General features: G+C 45.9%; 1 protein-coding gene and 1 pseudogene across 10 annotated transcripts in view; both read left to right on the forward strand.

The window, feature by feature from the left end:
* E2F7 (E2F transcription factor 7) overlaps window positions 1-19,175 on the forward strand; it is a 39,629-nt gene extending 20,454 nt beyond the window's left edge. For 4 of the 10 annotated variants that reach the window (XM_041739230.1, XM_041739233.1, XM_041739229.1 and 1 more), the window contains exons 9-14: window positions 919-1,048; window positions 10,405-10,590; window positions 11,065-11,137; window positions 13,788-14,286; window positions 15,771-16,026; window positions 17,616-19,175. In XM_041739230.1, coding sequence (XP_041595164.1) covers window positions 919-1,048; window positions 10,405-10,590; window positions 11,065-11,137; window positions 13,788-14,286; window positions 15,771-16,026; window positions 17,616-18,250 — 1,779 coding nt within the window. In that variant the 3' untranslated portion in view covers window positions 18,251-19,175. Of the gene's footprint in view, window positions 1-913; window positions 1,049-10,404; window positions 10,591-11,064; window positions 11,138-13,787; window positions 14,287-15,770; window positions 16,027-17,615 lie in introns of all 10 variants that reach the window. The other 6 variants (XM_041739236.1, XM_041739238.1, XM_041739235.1 and 3 more) reach the window with 3 other exon arrangements.
* LOC121481359 lies at window positions 1,059-5,317 on the forward strand (annotated as a pseudogene).
* Window positions 19,176-20,518: the final 1,343 nt, after the last annotated feature.

Here is a 20,518-nt window from a genome sequence, read left to right on the forward strand (position 1 = left end):
GCCCCAGGAAGCCATGAGCTCTGCTTTCTCTGCTTTTTCTGTTTCCATTGGAATTATAGCCACTGTGCAGGAGAAACACCTAGATAGAATTCAGCTCTATCAGGATTGGGAAGAAGATTGTTTCTGGGGTGAATGTTTGATGTTTCTGGACCATAATCAAGCTCCTTTCCTTGATATTAGCCTCAAGGTCAAGTGGATTTCCTACCTGGAAATTAAGTTCTTGAATAGAAATTACTCTCTGGGTATCGCCCTGCCTGTCAAATGCCTTACCAGCCCTTCTGGATTTCTCCTCTAGTCCCGGCATTTTTGAATGTCTCTCCCCAAACCTCCTAGGCTCAGGGAATGCCCACCCTCCCGCCCCCACCAGGTGGCCAGGATTCAGGTGAGGATCTGCCTGTCATCAGCACAGCTGAACCTCATAACCACCTTGAGCCCCAAAACGCTCTCATGTGCCCAGGAGCACGGCCTCACAGGAGGCTCTAGGGAATCCCTGTCGTTTTTACAGGCCAGCTGCCTGCTAGAGCTGGTGCCACCACCTGCCCGGAGAAACTCAGAGCAAGCTTATGCCACGCCACACATCAGAATTACGTTTATGAAGCCTTTAATTATAGCCCGTTTCCCTCCCTTGGTGTTTTCGCAATCTCAGCGCTCCCTGCTTGTCACCAGGTGCCTCTGACAAGGGGTGTGAAGTTGTGGAAGGGGAAGGACACACTGACCTTCCCTTAGTTTGTGTCCTCAGATACATCAGATACATAAATCCCAGGTGCTTGGGTGACAGAGCCATCGGCCTCTGCTGCACCCCGCTGCTTTCTGCTGGAGCTGTGGATGGGGCCGAGGAAAGTGACCTGTCATGTAAACTAAAATGTAACGGTGTCCAGACGGCGTGACCATAACTGTGTTTTATATCTTTAAGCAAAGGTACGACGCCTCTATGACATAGCCAACGTTCTGACCAGCTTGGCTCTGATAAAGAAAGTGCACGTAACCGAGGAGCGAGGCCGGAAACCAGCCTTCAAATGGATCGGGCCTGTGGACTTCAGCTCCAGTGGTAAGGTCGCATGGTTTTGCCGGGCGTCCGTTTTATTTACAATCCCCAATTCCTTTTCCAACTCAGGCAGCTTCCACACGGTGAGATTGATCTTCATTTCCCACAACCCATGTCACTGGTCAAAACTAGACGAGTGGTGTCACTCGGGACAGTGAGCGATACAGTCCCTAAGTGGTGTGTGCGGCCGGCATCCGTACCGCAAGAAGGGAAATCCTGAGAGCTTATAACGTGGGGGTTTCTGTAAGTATTACATTCTGGCTCATTAGCATTTTTCATCTTATTCCAGCGTTTCTGGATGTTTGGGATTGAGGGTTAAAAATAACACTTCTTATAAACTCTCGTTGTTTCTGCATCAGCAGAATAAAGCATTATTTTCTTTGAAATTCCAGGTAATGTGAAAATTATGTCAATTACTATCACAAAACTAATGTGTGGTAAAGATGGCCTCTAAATATAGTGTAGATGTAGCAAACCCCTTTTTGGTAATTTATCTAACAGGTTACAAATGTCATAATTTTACTTAACTAGAGCAAAAAGGGTATTAATTCTACTTATCTGACAGGTAAAATCTGAGCAATTGGGGACTGGATCCCACTGTACCAGCTACTTTACATATAGCTATGCTGCCTGGAAAAAAAAAGCCATTAAAGTTATTTTTAAATTACCCTTCCAATTTTGGTATTAGAGGCATAAATTCCTGCCACTTAACCCAGGCTTATAAAAGATACAGCTCTCTGCCTCGCTCACAGCACATTATTCACTTAGGATCTAGATGAAACCACTTAAAATCAAGTATAACTAATTCAACCCAGCAAGTACCTACTGCATGTGGACTGTGCACAGTTACTAAATGCCAGAGGTTTAAAGACGCCATCCCCGCCTGCATGAATTCTCCAGGTTTGCCATTTTCTACTCCTTTGCCTTTGGCTTCTAGTCTTTTCACCTGTGAAGCCCTCTTCTCTTCGACATGAAAATACTCAACTTTCAAGATGGGGCTCAAATGTCACCTCCTCTGTGAAGTTTGCCCTGCTCACCCAGAGCAGACAGTCTCATGGGAGCTATTGCAAGTCATAGTATTGTGCTATTGTACTTGGTGAGGTGGATGGCGTGCCATTGCCCCAGCTTTGTGCATTTGAAGCCAGACTCGGTCTTTTTTTGATTTTCGACAACTGTAATAAGATATAATTCATGTAAGATATCAGATATAATTCACATAATTCATCCATTTAAATTGTACGAGTCCATGGCTTTTAGTCCAGAGTTTTGCAACTATCACCACAATTCCCTGGAAAACAAAGTCACCATCCCCAAAAGAATCCCTGTACACATTAGCACTCACCTCCTACTTCTTCCCAACCTCTCCCTTCTGGCACCAGGAAAAAATTAATATGTTTCATCTCTATAGATTTCCCTATAAATGAAATCATACAATACTTGGTCATTTGTGACTGACTTCTTTCACTTAGCACACTGTTGTTAAGGTCCTTCAACCTTATAGCGTATGTCAGTACCTCCTTGCTTTCAACCATGGAAACCATGCTGTTGTATGGATATGCCACATTTTATTTATTCATTCGTCAGTTGACGGACATTTGGATTTTTTCCACTTTTTAGCTATTTACGAATAATGCTGCTTTGAACATTGAGGTAGAAGTTTCGGTATGGACATCTGTTTGCATTTCTCATGAGCATATCCATTGATGGTTCGCTATGTTTAGCATTTTAAGGAATGCTCAAACTTTTCTAAAGAGGTAGATGCCTAATGAGTTAAAAGAAGACTCCGTCTTTTCATCCATGATCACCCTATCATACCCAGATAGTGCCTTTACTCACTTTAGTTGATTAATGAGCTTCTCTTGAAGGTATAATTAGCATGTATTTGAAAATTAGAGAAACAATTAAGCTTTACACATGGTGGCCCTGGCTCTCTGGGAACTCAGAGATGATATGGGTTACATTCTGACAGACAAGACTATTAGGTTTTGGAGGGAAGGAGAGCTTTTTAGTTCAAGGAACAGATACCGGAAAAACAAATCTGGCATGTGTTTAGAGAACAACCACACTGATTTAAGCAGAGGGCATGGGATAGGGAATAATGACATAAAATGTGATCAGTTAGGACCACATTTTGGAAGCTCCAAAATAAACCAAGAAGTTTGTCCTAAATGTAATAGGCAGAAATGACAAAGGATCTCTCATTGGATTAAAAGAGAAGAGGAGCTCAAAGGTGGTAGTGTCATTGAAGAAAATAAGGTAGCCAGGGAGCTGAGCTGGTGTTGAGAAGTCAAGAGTTGGGTTACCATGGGGACGGCACCTGGAAGACCTCTGCTCTGATCAGGGGAAGAAGTCTTGGGACCGGATCAGGAGTCTCAGCATGATTCCTGTTCTCTCCCCGGCAAAAACCTGATATTTTTTCCGTATATCTAGTTTCATTACTGACAATACCACCATCAGCATCAACCCAGCAATTGAATCTAGAACTCCAAGTTACCGTTGATTTTCTTAATTCACTCTCCTTCACTTCTTGAGTAGCGATTCCTCACAGGTGCACTTAATATCTCTTTTCTTCTCCTCCTTCCCACCATCCTGGCCTTTTCATTTTTTCACAGCTTTTTTGGGATCTTATGACATAGAGTAAATGGCACATCATTAAAATGACAATTTTGTAAGTTTTGCGTTATGTGCACCTGTGAAATAATCACCATAAAAAAAAAAAGAAATAATCACCATAGTCGAGATAATGAACCTATCAGCGCCCCCCGCACCCCCCCCCCAGTCTCCTGTCTCTTTGTAATTCCTCCCTCTATGCCCCTGTCCCCCAGCCCCAGGGCAACCACTGATTGCTTTCTTTCACTTTAGCATTACACATATTTTCTAAAATTTTTTATAAGGGAATTATATACAGTTGATGCTCATTATTCAAAGTGTCTATTTGCAAATATTTTACATACTCAAATTTTTTGATAATTCCAAAATCAATACTCACAGAATTTTCTCAGTTGTTCACAGACATGCAAAGTAGCAAAAAACACCTGTGTTCCCGGCTGAGGTAGAACAAGGCAACACCCTGCCTTCTTGTCTCTCATACTTGTTTCGTACTTGGCTCTCACGGTCTAAACAAGTGTCCTTTTCATGGTCTTTTAAGTGCCATGTTTTCACATTTTTTGTGCTTTATATTGGGGATTTTGCTGCTAAAATGGTTCCCATGTGTTGTACTGAAGCGCTGATGATTCTGAGTAGAAGACTGTAAATGGCCTATAGAGGGAATATATATGTCAGAGGAGCTTCATTCAAGCATGCGTTCTAGTGCTGTTGGCTAAGAGTTCAATGCTAATGGATCAACGATACATACTAAATAAGGTGCCTTTAAACAAACAAATATAAGACAAGGTTATGTGTTGATCAGCAAAAGTGTTGTGACCAGAGGCTGGCAGGAACCTAACCCTGTATTTCCTCTAAGCAATGGTTCAGTTTTTGCTAATTCGGTGTTCATGGTAACTTCATAGAACATAATGGCCATGAATAACAAGAACTGACTGTAGTGGCTTGTGTGCTCGTTCGATGGGGACCTGGTGCCTCTTGTGAAGTGGCAGCTGAGGAGACTCCGGCACTCGTCACGGCTGACGAAAAGCCCAAGGAAGGAGTGAAGACTGAGAACAACGATCATATTAATTTGAAGGTGGCGGGGCAGGATGGTTCTGTGGTGCAGTCTAAGATTAAGAGGCACACACCACTTGGTAGACTACTGAAAGCCTACTGTGAAGGACAGGGTTTGTCAATGAGGCCGATCAGATTCCGATATGATGGGCAGCCAATCAATGAAACAGACACACCTGCACAGTGGGATGGAGGGTGAAGGGACAATTGATGTGTTCCAGCAGCAGACAAGGGGTGTCTACTAAAAAGGGAACCTTCTACTTTACTCCAGAATTCTGTTCCTCCAGACCAAGAAGCCATTCTCAAATAGCCATAATTTGGCTCCACCACACCCTGACCACTACAGTAGAGTTTTCTCTATTCTTTCATTTTCCCTTTCCCCATTCCTTTATTGTTCATAAAGTGACTGTGTATGTGCACAAGCATATCACTTTTTTTTTTTAACTAAATGGCCAATGGTATGTTTTGATCGACATCAAATGGAGATGGGATGGGGAAAATACTGCTTCTGTGAAACTACCCCCTCTCTCCATTAGTGGCATGCTCAGTCAGCTCTGACCTTTATATTCCAGTAAGTTATGTTGCTCTCACTGTTTAACAAAATAAGAACAACATAAAAATCCTTGCATACCTTGTTCTATTGGAGAATTTTAATGTTTTTCATTTATCATTGTAAAACCAAGGACAATTTTATAACTTTTTTGTACGTAGCTGTTACATGTAGGGCAATCTGTCTTTATGTAGGGATAAATTACTCTAAAAGAAACAAATCCTAGATCGTTTTCCCTTCATGTCAAACGTCTTGTTGTTTAAATAAACTTCTTGTTTAAAATGAACAAAAAAAAAAGGAATTGACTGTAGTGTATATACTCTTTATCAAGCCTCTTTCACTCAGCGTAATTCTTTTCAGATTAATGATACTGTGGCATGTATCAATAATTTATTCCTTTATATTGCTGAGTAGCCCATTGTGTGGATATATCATTTTTTAAAAAAATATTTTATTTGTTTATTCATGAGAGAGAGAGAGAGAGAGATAGGGAGAGGGAGAGAGACAGGCAGAGAGAAGGCAGCTCCGTGCAGGGAGCTCAATGCGGAACTCGATCCTGGGACCCCAGGACGGCACCCTAGGCCAAAGGCAGGCACCAAACTGCTGAGCTACCCAAGGATCCCCAATATATCATTTTTTCCCCAATATATCATTCTTTATTCATTTACTTGTTGGTGGACATGTGGATTATTTCCAGTTTGCTTTTACATGGTAAAAGTCACCGGTGAAACAAGCAAGCAGGTTTCTACGTGAGCAGGCTTTTTAATAACAGATTCAGTATCTTTAGCTATAGGGCTCTTCAGCTTATCTCTAGTAGATCTTTTCTTCTTTGTGTCCAGTTTGCTCTTTTTCTAGTTTCCTAAGGTAGAAATGGTAGCCATTCAATATCATTCTTTTTTTTCTAGTAAATATTTAGTGCTATAAATTTCACTGTAAGTGCTGCTTTATCTCTATCCCACAAATTTTGATATGTGTGCTTCCTTTGTCTTTCAGTTCAAAATACTTTATGATTTCCCTTTTTTGTCTTTGATTCACAGGTTATTTAGATGTGTGCTCATTTCCAAATCTTTTGAGATTTTCCAGATCTTTTTCTTATACATTTCTAACTTCATTCCATGTGTGCACAGAATATACTTTGTATAACTTGAATCCTTTCAAATTCATTAAGGTTTGTTTTATGGTACAGATATGGTCTATCCACATGCACTTGAGAGAATATGTATTGTTTTGTTAGGTGGAATGTTCTGTAAATGACAACTAAGTCAAGTTGATTGGTCAAAGTCTTCTCTATCTTCACTGATATTACATTTATTTGATCTATCAGTTATTGGTAGAGGAACATTGAAGAGTTTGATTATAATTGCAGATTTGTGTTTTGCTTTTTTTTTTTTTAAGATTTTATTTATTTATTCATGAGAGACACAGAGAGAGAGGCAGAGACAGAGGGAGAAGCAGGCTCCATGCAGGGAGCCTGATGCGGGACCCGATCCCGGGTCCCCAGGATCACACCCTGGGCTGAAGGCAGCGCTAAACTGCTGAGCCACCTGAGCTGCCCCATAATTGCAGATTTGTCTATTCTTTCCAGCTCTATCAAGTTTTGCTTTGTGTATTTGAAGCTGTCCTTAGGTGCATAAACATTAAAGATTGATCGCTATGTCTTCTTGGTGAATTGACCCTTTTATCTTTATGAAATGGCCCTTTCTTATGCCTGATATTCTTTGCTCTGAAATCTCCTTTATCCAATGGTAATATAACCACATCAGCTTACTTTTGATTAGTTAGCATAGTGTATATTGTTTATTCTTTTAACTATCGGTACCTGTATTTAAAGTGAGTTTCTGGTAGGCAGTATACAGTTAAGAGCTTTTTAAATGTAATCTGACAATTTCTGCTTTTTAATTGAGTTTAGACCCATTTACATTTTAATGTGATTACTGATATTTGATTTTAGTCTATCTTGCTATTTGTTTTCAATTTGTCCCATAGATTCATTGCTTCTTTTTACTCTTTTTCTTTCTTTGGGATTTATTATTTTTCTTCTTCCATCTTACTGGCTTTATTGGCTTATTAGCTTTTTTGGCTTTATTAGCTATAACTCTCTGTTGTGTTATTTTAATGGCTGCCTTAGGATTTATAGTGTGCACCTTTAACTTATCACAGACCACCTTCAAATGATATTATACTGTTTATATTCTATAAGAACCTTACAATAGCCTACTTTCATTTTCTCTGCCTGGCCTTTGTACTGTTGTTGCCAAATGTTTTAGTGCTCTGTATGTTAAAAACTCCACAGTGCATTGTTTTTATTTTTGTCTTAAAGTCTTATGCCTTTTAAAGAGATTTTGAAGGGGGAAAAATTGATATCTACCCATGTAGTCACCACTTACGGTGCTTGTCCCTCCTTTTTGTAGATGTTGATTTCTATCTGGTATCATTTTTCTTGGCCTGATGGACTTTAACATTTCTTATAGTGCAGGTCAGCTAATAATGAATTCTTCCAGGCATCTTTGTCTTTTTTCCAGCTTTATTAAAATATACTTGACATACATCATTGTATAAGTGTAAGATTTACAGCATAATGATTTGCTTACATATATTGTGAATTGATTACTGCAGCAAGTTTAGTTAGTATCTCTTATATCAATACAATAAAAAGTGAAAGAAAGGAAAAAATCATTTTCCTTGTGATGAGGACTCTTAGGACTTACTCTCTTACCTTTTATATAGAACATATGGCAGCATTAGCTATAGCCATCAGGCCATCGTACTTATCATGTAACTGGAAATGTGCACCTTTCTCCTTTGTTTTGGAAAGATATTTTCAGCGGGTAAAGGATTCTAGGTTGAAGGTTTTTTCTTTCAGTACTTGAAAGAAGCTGCTCCACTATCTGCTAACTTGAATTGTTTCTGGTTAGAACTCTATCATCATTTGTTCTTCCATATGTAATATATCTTTTTCTCTGGTTGCTTTTAAGATTTTTTCTGACTGGTTTTAAACAATTTGCTATGTGTGCTTTGACGTACTTTTTCTTTGTGTCTCTTGTACTTGGGTTTGTTGGGCTTCTTTGATCTAGGGATTGAAAGCATTTATCAACTTTGGCAAATTTTCAGCCATCATTTTTTCAAATATTTATTTATGTCCTTTGGAGACTCCAGTTATGCTTACATTTGACTGCCTGAAGTTGTCCCACAGCCCACTGATGTTTTGTTTCTTTCATTCTCTTTTCTACGTTTCATTTTGGATGGTTGCTGTTGCTACATCTTCAAGTTCACTATTTTTTTTCTGCATCATCTAATCTGCCATTAATCCCCTGTATTTTCTTCTCCAGCATTAGTTTTTACCCCTGGAAGTCTGATTTGAGTCTTTATATTTTTGATGTCTCTACTTAATGTGTTCAGTCTTTCCTCTGGTTCCCTGAATTCACAGAATACAATGATTATGCCTGTCTTAATGTGCCTGTCCACTAATTCTATCATCTGTGTCACTTTTGAATCCATTTCAGTTGATTTGTGTCCAAACTGTGGGTTGTATTTCCCCACTTCTTTGTGTATCTGATGATTTTTAATTGTATGCCAGACACTGAGATTTCCATTCTATTGGGTGCTAGACATTTCAGTACTCCTAAAAATGTTCTTCAGCTTTGTTCTGAGATACAGTGAAGTTACTTGGAAACAGTGAACCTTTCAGGTCTTGTTTTTAAGCTTTGGTAGGCATGGTCATCAACAGTCTTTAGTGCATTATCCCCACTACTGAGGCAGTAACACCCTTTTTATTATTTTTAACCAGTAACTTAGGAGTTTTGAGATTTTTTCCATGCTGGCTACTGGCAAAGGGGAGTATTCCCAGCCCAGGATAAGCTGCAGATGCTATTCCTTCTCCTTTTAAGTGGTTCCTTTCCTGATCTTGGGTAGTTTCCTCACATGCATGAGTGCTCCACTGAATATTTAAGGGGCGACCTTCTGGAGATCTCCAGCATGGTTCTCTTCTATGGCATTTTGCTCTGCAAACTGTAGCTGCCCTGGCTTTTCCTTGGCTTCCAGCTCCAACCTCAACTTGGGGAGACTTCCAGTCTCTGTCCAGGTTCCCTTCCCTATACTCCAACCTGGAAATGCTCAAGGCAGTAAGTGAGGCCAATCACAGGTCTCACCTCATTTGATTTCTGTCTCTAAGGATCACTGCCCTTTATCTCCTGCTGTCCAATGTCTTGAGAGCCACTGTTTTATATATTTTGTCTGATAGTTGTGTTTAAGGAAGGAGGGTAAATTTGTTCCCTGTTACTGTCTTGACCAATTTTCTTCTCATTGATTTTGTAATTTTTGATTTTCTAAAAAGATCATTTTGGGAGTTTTTGTTATGAGAAAAAGAAAACTGTGAAGGTGACTTTTTAAATGTTTTAGAAAATGCAAGCCTAGCTGACCCTTGCCATTTCTTAAGGTAGTCTTATAATTAAAATGTGCATGTTTTGAACCTAGAAAAATCACACAGATGAATGGGGTAGGAGTGACTGAGCAACAGGGACAATTTCAGGTTAAAAATATAGGCCTGGTTCTGCATTGAAAATTCTGTTCTGATTTTACTCAGGCTCCTTTAAGCATAAAATGGGCCTCTGAGGTGCTTCTGTTCTCACTGGTCTGCAGCATTTCAACCATGAGGTTTTTGCTGACCTTATTCCCTTGGTCACTTGGTAACTGAGCCTCCTATTGCAGAAGACATAATAAAGCATAATAGGAAATCAGCCAAAAGGCTGATATCAATTATTGTTAAAATCCTTAAATATGCACGTTGGGCTGAGTATGTTTGGGTTTTCCTTTGATCTCTCTGCCCAAAGAAAGCATCTGAAATATCAGGTCCATTCTAATTTGGGTTGGAGAACATCTTGCTCTACTTCTGTTGCAGTTGAGATAATTTTAAAATATATATGGATTCAGTTTCACTTTATAGTCTTTTACTAACTCTTAAAAAAATTAGTACATCAAAAGAAATTGGGGTTTGACACAAGGCTCATAGAATTCCTTTGATTGTCTTAGTTTTTAATTTACAGGGCAGCTCCATTACAATTACAGACTCTCAAAGCTATATCTTAAAAAGGCTGAAATCATCCTGAATTATAGCTCTATAACAACACTACCAATTCTCTCATTTATTTAGATGAAGAACTAGTGGATGTTTCTGCATCTGTCTTACCAGAATTGAAAAGAGAAACATATGGCCAGATTCAAGTCTGTGCAAAACAGAGGCTGGCTCGACATGGTTCTTTCAATACAGTTCAGGCTTCTGAGAGGATCCAGAGGAAAGTGAACTCAGAACCCAGCAGCCCTTATAGAGAGGAACAAGGTATCTGCCTTTTCTTACTCTGTGGACTCTGTCCATTGTGATATATCAGGCATTTTAAAATAAGCTGAGTCTAGGCCCTGCCTCTTTTTGCCACTTACGTGAAGCAGAATGATGGTTGAGGGTAAAAGAGTTGCTGACTTCACGGTGAAGGAACATGGCCCCGGTGTCTGAAACTCCTCCTAGTCCACCAGTGAAGATCAGCTGGTTTGCCAAGGTTGGTCTCTTTGATGCATGTCAGACATTCATCACATTTACCAAGCCACACTTGTTTTGTTTTGTTTTCTTTCTAATCGTTGAGGAGATCTGAATTCCCCATTAACAGCTAGCTTCTGGAAAATTCTCTTTGAACCAAAACCAGAACGGATTTGAGATAATCTTTTAATCCCTGAGCAGTGAATAAGGAGTCCAGCTATATGTAATTGGTGTGTATAAGTCTCTTGCCATATTTTGTTAGAGTCTTATTTTCCTTTTCAGGATCAGGTGGGTACTCCTTAGAAATTGGAAGTCTGGCAGCCGTTTACCAACAGAAAATAGAAGACAGTTCACAGTGAGTAGTCTTCAAAAATTCTGAATGCATTCTTTTTATTTTCTGCTGTTGACTTTGACTGCATTGGCATGCCACTCATCAGAAGGTCATTCTAGCAGTCTCATTCATGAGGTCAGCCATTTGTGTATTAAAAACTTTGTAAGCTTCCCATTTGTGCCCAACATTATGCTGGATGTATAGCATCGGAGACACAGAGTACAAAAATTCTACCCCCTAAGCTAAATGAAAGCTTCAAGGGGAAAATAAAAACACACACTGAAAAAAGACAATTGACTATTAACGTGGTGCCGAGAACTGACGATTGTTCCCAGAGTCACATCATCACTGTGGCTAGCTTTGCTTATGAACCAGCAGGTCCCGTTCCAAAAGTTTTGTGTATATTACCTCATCTCATCATAACCACAGTCATTGTTATCCTCATTTTAAAGAAAGGAAACAGAAACCCAAAGAGGTTAAATAATTTGCCCAAGGTCAAAGGGCTAAGAAGTGACAGCAGGATTCAAACCCGGGCTGGGGGACTCATGTTTGGGGTCTGATTTGGAAGGAAATCACCTATTAAAGGGAGAAAGCAGAGGAAATGCTAACGTGGGAACAAGAGAGGTTTTTCATGACAGATTTGGGAAGAAACAGATTTTTGAGGTCGGATTGGATATGGGGACCGTAAATGGGATGCGTCTCGCTATAACAATCGGTACAAATAGGATGGAAAAAGGAAACATCATTCGTGAGAACTCCAAGTGTTGGAGGTGAATAGGTCAAACTGGCAAAAAAAAAAACGAAAGCAAAAAGCTTTGAAACTTAGAAGAGGTTGGGTTTATGAGACAGACACTGTAGAACTACAGTAGGTTTCCTGGAGAGGAGCCCTCTGGGTGGGGTTGAGGCGTGTCATGGTGCAGATGGAAAGGAATGGGAATCTGTGTAAGACGGTGAGTCAGCAAGACTCCCCAGAGCAGGAGGAGACCTCACAAAGACCACTGGGGCCCAGGTGATGGTGCTCTTATTGGTGGGGAGGGGAGGCTGAAGGCAGATGATTGGAGGTAGGATGGTGGGTGGGACCTCAGTGGGGGCATTTTGAGCTTCGCAGAGCCAGCAGTGATCGCTCCTTCAGAGGGACTGTGGCCGGAGAGGTTTGCTCATCTCTGCAGGCCCGGGCCCTCATTTGACTCCCAGTGGCATGTGGACAATGAGCCTGGGCAAAGTAGGGCTTACTGAGAAATCCCTGTCCTGTTTACCAGTTTTTTTTTTTTTTTTCAAAGATTTTATTTGGGATCCCTGGGTGGCGCAGCGGTTTGGCGCCTGCCTTTGGCCCAGGGTGCGATCCTGGAGACTCGGGATCGAATCCCACGTCAGGCTCCCGGTGCATGGAGCCTGCTTCTCCCTCTGCCTATGTCTCTGCCTCTCTCTCTCTCTACTGTGTGCCTATCATAAATAAAATAAAATAATAAAATAAAATAAAATAAAATAAATATTTTATTTATTCATGAGAGACACAGAGAAAGAGAGGCAGAGACCCAGGCAGAGGGAGAAGCAGGCTCCATGCTGGGAGCCCCATGTGGGACTCGATCCCGGGACTCCAAGATCACACCCTGGGCTGAAGGTGGCGCCAAACCGCTGAGCCCCCCAGGGATCCCATTTACCAGTTCTTAAAGGACTCCCTTTAAAAGGATTTTCCTCATCTGTTTCCAAAAATCACGAAAAATACAAACGTTTTTTAATATTTAGAAATCTTTCCATATAAAAGGCCCAGACATTGTTTATAATGTCATATCAAGTGGGGCTTAATCTTGAATGTGTTGTGCCTAAAAATTGGAATCCTGAGCAGAATGGGACAAGAATGACAGAAAATAACTTAGCAAGTAACTTTGTTTCCTCACCCCCTGCCCACTTCATTTATCTCACAGTGGATTTGAGACAAACCAGACGTGTCCTTTAAGTGAAACTCTGGTCGAGTCTTGGCTGCCTACCTACCCAGGGCGTCCTAGCTTACGGGGCTGAGCGTGAGGCCAGCTCCATCACGTTAGAGCGGGGCAGCTGACCTTCTGTAGGCTGGTTAGTCTCTGAGCCTCACTCTTTCTCCCTCGTAAACTGGCAGGGGGTAACTACGATTAGAATTATGTAAAATCAGGGACACCTGGGTGGCTCAGCAGTTGAGCATCTGCCTTTGGCTCAGGGTGTGGTCCTGGGGTCGAGTCCCGCATCGGGGTCCCCGCGGGGGCACCTGCTTCTCCCTCTGCCTGTGTCTCTGCCTCTCTCCCTATGTCTCTCATGAATAAATCAAAATGTTTTAAAAAGAATTATGTCAAGTCATTATAATAGTATGTTAGTCACGGAGAATCTGTGGGCCTGCTATGGGGTAGCACGCGTTATGTGACAACTATGTGAGGTGGAGGAGGCGGGAGGAGCCAGTCTGGGCCCTAACCTGAGATCTCCCCAAGGGCTCACCCAGGCCATCCCTAACCATGCATCCAGGTTCTGTGGTCATCCACCTCCGGGGTTGGCTGCTGGGTGCTGGGCGTCAGGGGAACACTGTAGTACCAGCTTGAGCAGCATTATCTCGCTTCTGCTGGGGCACGTCTCTCCTTAGGAAGGCAGAGAATCAGGAGCTGGTTCAGTGAGATGACAGGATCCATTATGTGTCTTTCTCTTGCAGGGGGAAAGCCGTTGCCACTAGTAAGAGAGCGATGCCTCCATCAGGCAGCCTGGACCCTCCTGCTCCTCTCCCCGGCCTGTCTGTTGACTCCGAATATTGTGTTCACCCTTTAGCGCACCAGGTATTTTCTGTGGCCCAATTGGACCTGGCTTTCCCCTCTCAGAACAGTCTGCACGGACAAGTGGGTGTCTCAGCAGCTTCGGCCGCCTCGGACGTGGAGAGCCTGAAGCCAGCCCTGCTGGCCAGCCAACCCCTGGTGTACGTGCCCTCGCCATCCCTGCTCATGCTGTACGGGAGGCTGCAGGAGGGCCTGGCCCCTGCGTCAGGCTTGGGTGCCCAGAGGCCCAGCAGAAGCTCGGGAGTCCCGGCAGACCGGCCACCTACACCCTCTGTCCAGAAGCGCCTCGGTGAGGAGAGGAAGCCTCAGGAGGAGGAGCCAGCCCCTAAAAGACAGAGCAGGGACTACGAAGACAGCCCCCTCGCTCTGGTCATGCCCAAGGTAAGGGATTTGGGTACCTAGTGACATCCTTTTAACTCAAGTTCCTTCCCGATCAGAGGCACAGAGACTAAGAAGCTCCTGAGTCTGGAATGTGAAGTCTTGCGTGTATCATGTGTATCATTAAGCCAGGACTGGCGCTGGCCATAAAATCTTGCCATAAAGTACCGCCATAAGAGAAGTCATCAAACTCCTACTTTGCATTAAATGCTAAAAGATGTTAAAAAAGAAAGACCCATAATCCCACCACATAGAGTCAATCACTGTTAACGTGTTTGTATGTTTCCTCCCTGTTTTGCTACCGCCTCCCCCCACTTTTTTATTCTTCAATGAGTTGAGATCCCTGAAATAACCATCTGAATCCAGGACGCACCTGAGGTCCAGAGTCCAGCATCCAGCGTGGGTGCTGTCGGTCCTTCCGTGTCTGTGTCAGTTCTCCTCACTGCTCACAGATCCTGCTTCCCCGGCTCCAAAATGAAAGGGACAAAATTATGAGCTGCTCACACCTCCTGCTTAGTAGCCATTTGGAGGTTAATGAGACAGGACAGCGTCGGTGCTGGGTCAGCGAGGCACACTCGTGGAAATCAGTGTGCTGTTTAAGACCCTTTCTCTTCTGTTCCTTTCCCTTGCCAGAGTGAATTTTTCTAATTTTGAATCTAGCCTGGGGTTGCAGACCAGCAGCAAAAGCCTGGCTGGTATATATGTCTTAGATAACCCAGACTGGCTTTGGGCCAGTCCCGCAGTTCTTACTGGGCCACCGAAAGCCTGGCATCGACACCCTTTATGCCTCAGTAGCTCTGAAATTTCTCTCATAGTCTCAACACCATGGCCAGCGCGTTATTAAAACTCCATTGTTTCTGTGCTTAAGAATCATAAGCCTGCAGGGCAGCCCAGGTGGCTCAGCGGTTTAGTGCCGCCTTCAGCCCAGGGTGTGATCCTGGAGACCTGGGATCGAGTCCCACGTCGGGCTTCCTGCATGGAGCCTGCTTTTCCCTCTGCCTGTGTCCCTATCCCCCCACCCCCCGTGTCTCTCATGAATAAGTAAATAAAATCTGTTTTTTTTTTAATTTTTATTTATTTATGATAGTCACAGAGAGAGAGAGAGAGAGGCAGAGACACAGGCAGAGGGAGAAGGCAGGCTCCATGCACCGGGAACCTGATGTGGGATTAGATCCGGGGTCTCCAGGATCGCGCCCTGGGCCAAAGGCCGGCGCCAAACCGCTGCGCCACCCAGGGATCCCAAGTAAATAAAATCTTTAAAAAAAAAAAAAAAAAAAAGGAATCCTAAGCCTGCAGAAGCACATGATGTGACAGTGATGAGCAGGCTATTCTATACGCATGACTGAGACAGTGGACATAAGCAGTTCAGTGTGGCACACAGCTATCCTGGACTTGGTGGATGTGTTAGCTATTTTGAGAAAGCTGTTACTGAGATTCACTACTGGGATTTTTACTCGCTTTTCCGGTTCCTGGTTGATTGTGCTTAGAAACCTTCAGAGGCCACAGACCTCGCCTCCGCCAAGACCCTGAGTAACGGCAGATCTGGGGCCCCCGAAGACATTCACATGGAGGCCCAGGCCTCTGCTGCAGAGGAGGCTTCTGGAAAGGCCACGGCAAACTGCCTCGCTTCTTCCGAGTGGGGAAATCCTTCGAGAGACACAGAGATGGAAAAGTCTTCAAAAGAAAATGAAAGCACCAAAGAGCCCTCTTTGCTGCAGTACCTTTACGTGCAGTCGCCGGCTGGTAAGGGATGTCATCGTGTCTCAGGGCCCCTCGGGGTGGTCAGATCATAAATTAGATGTCTACATTTCTGTCCATGTCATCTGACCAGAGTGGCTCATCAGTCAGCTGCTGTTTACAAAAGGCCTCTGAATCATTTTACTCTCAGCCCTTTCTTTTCTCCCATCTACGAAATGAAGGTAAAGGCTGCCTCCTTCCCCTTTGGCCAACTCCAAGGATACCATGAAAATAATTAGGGCCCGTGATTTTTTTTTTTTCAAACACATTAAACCTTATTTGCTAAAAAAAAAAGCACAATTCAAAAGATCATCCGATTTTTATAATTCAGCTGAATCTGATTCTGGTTCACTTTACTGAACACTATGAACCTGTTGGCCACCATGTACAGCTGCAATGCTAACGTCTTGAATATCCAGAGGTACTGAGCGTGTCATTGCGGTCGAGGGCCAGGTCTGGAGTGAGAGGGCTGCACGTTAGAGCCTCTCAGTCCCTGCATGAACTTAAGTACTTCGCCATCCTTGCTGGTAAAGCAGCACCAGCACTGGCACCTGTGTCATGGGGGTGCTCTCAAAATCGAACTAAATTCTAGAAGGTAATCCATCTAAAGCACTTCGAATAATAGTGTCTGACAGTAAGACTCCAGCACTGTTCGTGTTTTGAAATAAAGCTGAAATATAAGAGGTACCTAATTTTTAAAATATGCACCGTGTACGTAAAGCTGCTCTCGATGCAAACAGACTTGATTTTCCTGAATTTTGCATTCGCTCGCAGGTTAGGTAGGTGTTATTATTCAATTACCTACAGAACGTTCATTATTCCTTTAGCAAATACTTTTTGGGGATTTAATGTAAGCATGATACTTGGTGGTGCAGATATATTGATAAACAATAAACAGACTCAGTCCCTGCTGAATGAAAATGACAGCCCAGCACAGGGGTTTTGAGCTTTTTCTGGGCCAAGAACCTACTGACACTGTGGTAAAGCCCGTGGATTCCTCCTCAGAATGTTTTAAAAATGCATAGAATTAAATACATAGGCTAATAAGGGAAGCCAATTAATTTGAAATACAGTTAGAAAAGAATAATGTAAATCATAGTAATAAGAAGATCTGACCGCAGGTCTCGTGTTCTCATAATTTCAAAGTCCTGATGATCTTCAAGTCCAGTAAGCACCTGCCACAGCCGAAGTCATACAGATATACCTGTGCTTTGTGCTAGTGACAAAGTCAAGGTACTCCTAACACTGTGCGCTTTGCGGCCTGTGATCTAAGTTGCGGGAAATAGAAAGATTCATTAGAAGTCCATGAAAATAAAGAAAAAATTTCTCCCGTCTAAGTTCCCTTTCCTCCTGGATCTGCACGCAGTGGACACATGTGAAATGACCCGGTCGGGGGACACGGGCATCCACCAGGTGGTGACACACTGATGAGGGGCGTCCTCCGTGGCCCGTGCCAGGGAGGAGCAGGGTAGGGAGAGCATGGGGGGAGCCAGCCGGTCGGTGGGAGCCACTTGGCAGGGCCACGGGGGACGGGATCTGGATCGGGACCTCTGTCCTGCTCACTGCCACCTTGTCCCGTTCTGCTCCCATTGCAGGACTGAATGGCTTCAATGTGCTCTTGCCCGGCAGCCGGAACTCCCAGGCCGGGGGGGCGCCCTCAGGTCAGCTGCCCCCCCTGGGCATTCCGTGCATGGTCCTGCCGTCTCCCACGCTGGGCCCGTTTCCCGTGCTCTACTCTCCCACCGTGCCCAGGCCAGTCTCCTCTGCCGCCGGCGTGCTCCCAGGTGCGGGGCCTGTGCATTTCAGGGTGCCCGGCCTGGGATCCACAGCTCACCTCCTCATCGGCCCCGCAAACGTGGTTAACCCCAAGTCGTCCACGCTCCCCTCCGCAGACCCGCAGCTCCAGCGTCCACGCTTGCTCGGCCTGAGCCTGGAGGCACCGGGGCCACACGGCATCATCCAGCCCGGGTCCCCGGGGTGCGTGGCGCATCCCGGCTCCGCGGTGAAGCCACAGCAGGTGAGTCGCGCCCTGAGCCCGGGAGGACCGTCGTTCTGTGACCTGGGTGGCCCGCATGTCCCTAGCGTTGCTGTGAACACCGTGGCTGCAGAGCAGACGCCTGAGGTCACGGTCGCCTGGTTCCCTGCTTGTCCTGTAAAGCACAGGGGCCCAAGTGGGGGATGCTGCACTTTAGAGACAAAACTACTTTTTAGTTGTCAATCTGTTCCTTAAATCAGAGGGATTTATCCTGAGGATAGTTCGGGGGCTTTGTGATGAATGCTGAATATTCAGGTGATTTCTCCGGGCTTTCACTCCGTTAGATGAATAAAAGGAGACCGCCGCGAATTTTCCTCGTTCGGCTCTAGAAACGGTTCAGGGAAACAGAAGTCTGGATGCTAACAAAGACTCCCGGCCTCTGTCGTTCTCAAAGTGCAGCATTGAGGAGGCCGTCGATAAGCAGACGCGTACGCACACAGCTGTACACACATGGGTTTATGATCAATATTAATTAATCAGTGCTGTGTGTGCCCTAGTTGTAGTCCAGCCAATAGGCACGTTGGTTCCTCTTATGCCTCAGGCATTATTCAGAGTGGTTACTTCCTCTGTGGAGAAAGGGTTTTCTGTTGTGGCCAGAAATATCTTAAGGAAGTTAGTCGGAGGCTGGCGGTTTGCTAGGTGAAGCCAGTTTGTCTTTCAACAAGGCGGTGAGGAGGAGACGTGGTTTCTGATCCCCGGTTACGTGCCAGGCACCAATCCAGGCAGTGAAGGACAGTAAACGGGACAATGGTCCCTGCCCTTTTAGGGCACCTTAAGGAGATCACTATTTAACATTGACCGCGAGAGATTACATTCTGGCAAGTAAACCAAAAGAGCCCGGACGCACGTACTGACCGTAGGCCCAGCGTGGTCTAACCGTGCAGCCCTGTAGCATCGGCGCTCTCGTCAGCCCCACCACATGGACAGAGAAACCGGGGGCAGACCGGTTAAGTGGGCTGCCCAAGGCCGCAGGCAGGTGGTGCGGGCGCCCCGCTCCTAAGCCCTCGCTAGGCCGCCCGAGTTTCCAGGCGTGATGGGCGCTGGGCAGGAGCTGGAGAGGAGCTGGGCAGGAGCTCGGGAGGAGGTGGGCAGTAGCTGGGCAGGAGCTCGGGAGGAGGTGGAGAGGAGCTGGGCAGGAGCTCGGGAGGAGCTGGAGAGGAGCTGGGCAGGAGCTGGGCAGGAGCTTGGGATGAAGTGGGGAGGAGCTGGGCAGGAGCTGGGCAGGAGCTTGGGATGAAGTGGGGAGGAGCTGGGCAGGAGCTGGAGAGGTGCTGGGGAGGAGCTGGGCAGGAGCTGGAGAGGTGCTGGGGAGGAGCTGGGCAGGAGCTGGAGAGGTGCTGGGGAGGAGCTGGGCAGGAGCTGGGGAGGAGCTGGGCAGGAGCTGGAGAGGTGCTGGGCAGGAGCTGGAGAGGTGCTGGGGAGGAGCTGGGCAGGAGCCGGGCAGGAGCTGGAGAGGAGCTGGGCAGGAGCTTGGGATGAAGTGGGGAGGAGCTGGGCAGGAGCTGGGCAGGAGCTGGAGAGGAGCTGGGCAGGAGCTGGGCAGGAGCTGGGCAGGAGCTGGGCAGGAGCTGGGCAGGAGCTGGGCAGGAGCTGGGCAGGAGCTGGGCAGGAGCTGGAGAGGTGCTGGGCAGGAGCTGGGCAGGAGCTGGGCAGGAGCTGGAGAGGTGCTGGGGAGGAGCTGGGCAGGAGCTGGGCAGGAGCTGGGCAGGAGCTGGAGAGGTGCTGGGCAGGAGCTGGGCAGGAGCTGGGCAGGAGCTGGGCAGGAGCTTGGGATGAAGTGGGGAGGAGCTGGGCAGGAGCTTGGGATGAAGTGGGGAGGAGCTGGGCAGGAGCTTGGGATGAAGTGGGGAGGAGCTGGCAGGAGCTGGAGAGGAGCTGGGCAGGAGCTTGGGATGAAGTGGGGAGGAGCTGGCAGGAGCTGGAGAGGTGCTGGGCAGGAGCTGGAGAGGAGCTGGGCAGGAGCTTGGGATGAAGTGGGGAGGAGCTGGGCAGGAGCTGGGCAGGAGCTGGAGAGGTGCTGGGCAGGAGCTGGAGAGGTGCTGGGCAGGAGCTGGGCAGGAGCTGGGCAGGAGCTTGGGATGAAGTGGGGAGGAGCTGGGCAGGAGCTGGAGAGGAGCTGGGCAGGAGCTGGGCAGGAGCTGGAGAGGTGCTGGGCAGGAGCTGGAGAGGAGCTGGGCAGGAGCTGGAGAGGTGCTGGGCAGGAGCTGGAGAGGTGCTGGGCAGGAGCTGGGCAGGAGCTGGAGAGGAGCTGGGCAGGAGCTGGAGAGGTGCTGGGGAGGAGCTGGGCAGGAGCTGGAGAGGTGCTGGGCAGGAGCTGGAGAGGTGCTGGGGAGGAGCTGGGCAGGAGCTGGAGAGGTGCTGGGCAGGAGCTGGAGAGGTGCTGGGCAGGAGCTGGAGAGGTGCTGGGGAGGAGCTGGGCAGGAGCTGGAGAGGTGCTGGGCAGGAGCTGGAGAGGTGCTGGGC

This window comes from Vulpes lagopus, chromosome 23, assembly GCF_018345385.1.
Source record: "Vulpes lagopus strain Blue_001 chromosome 23, ASM1834538v1, whole genome shotgun sequence".
Classification (NCBI taxonomy): Eukaryota; Metazoa; Chordata; class Mammalia; order Carnivora; family Canidae; genus Vulpes; species Vulpes lagopus.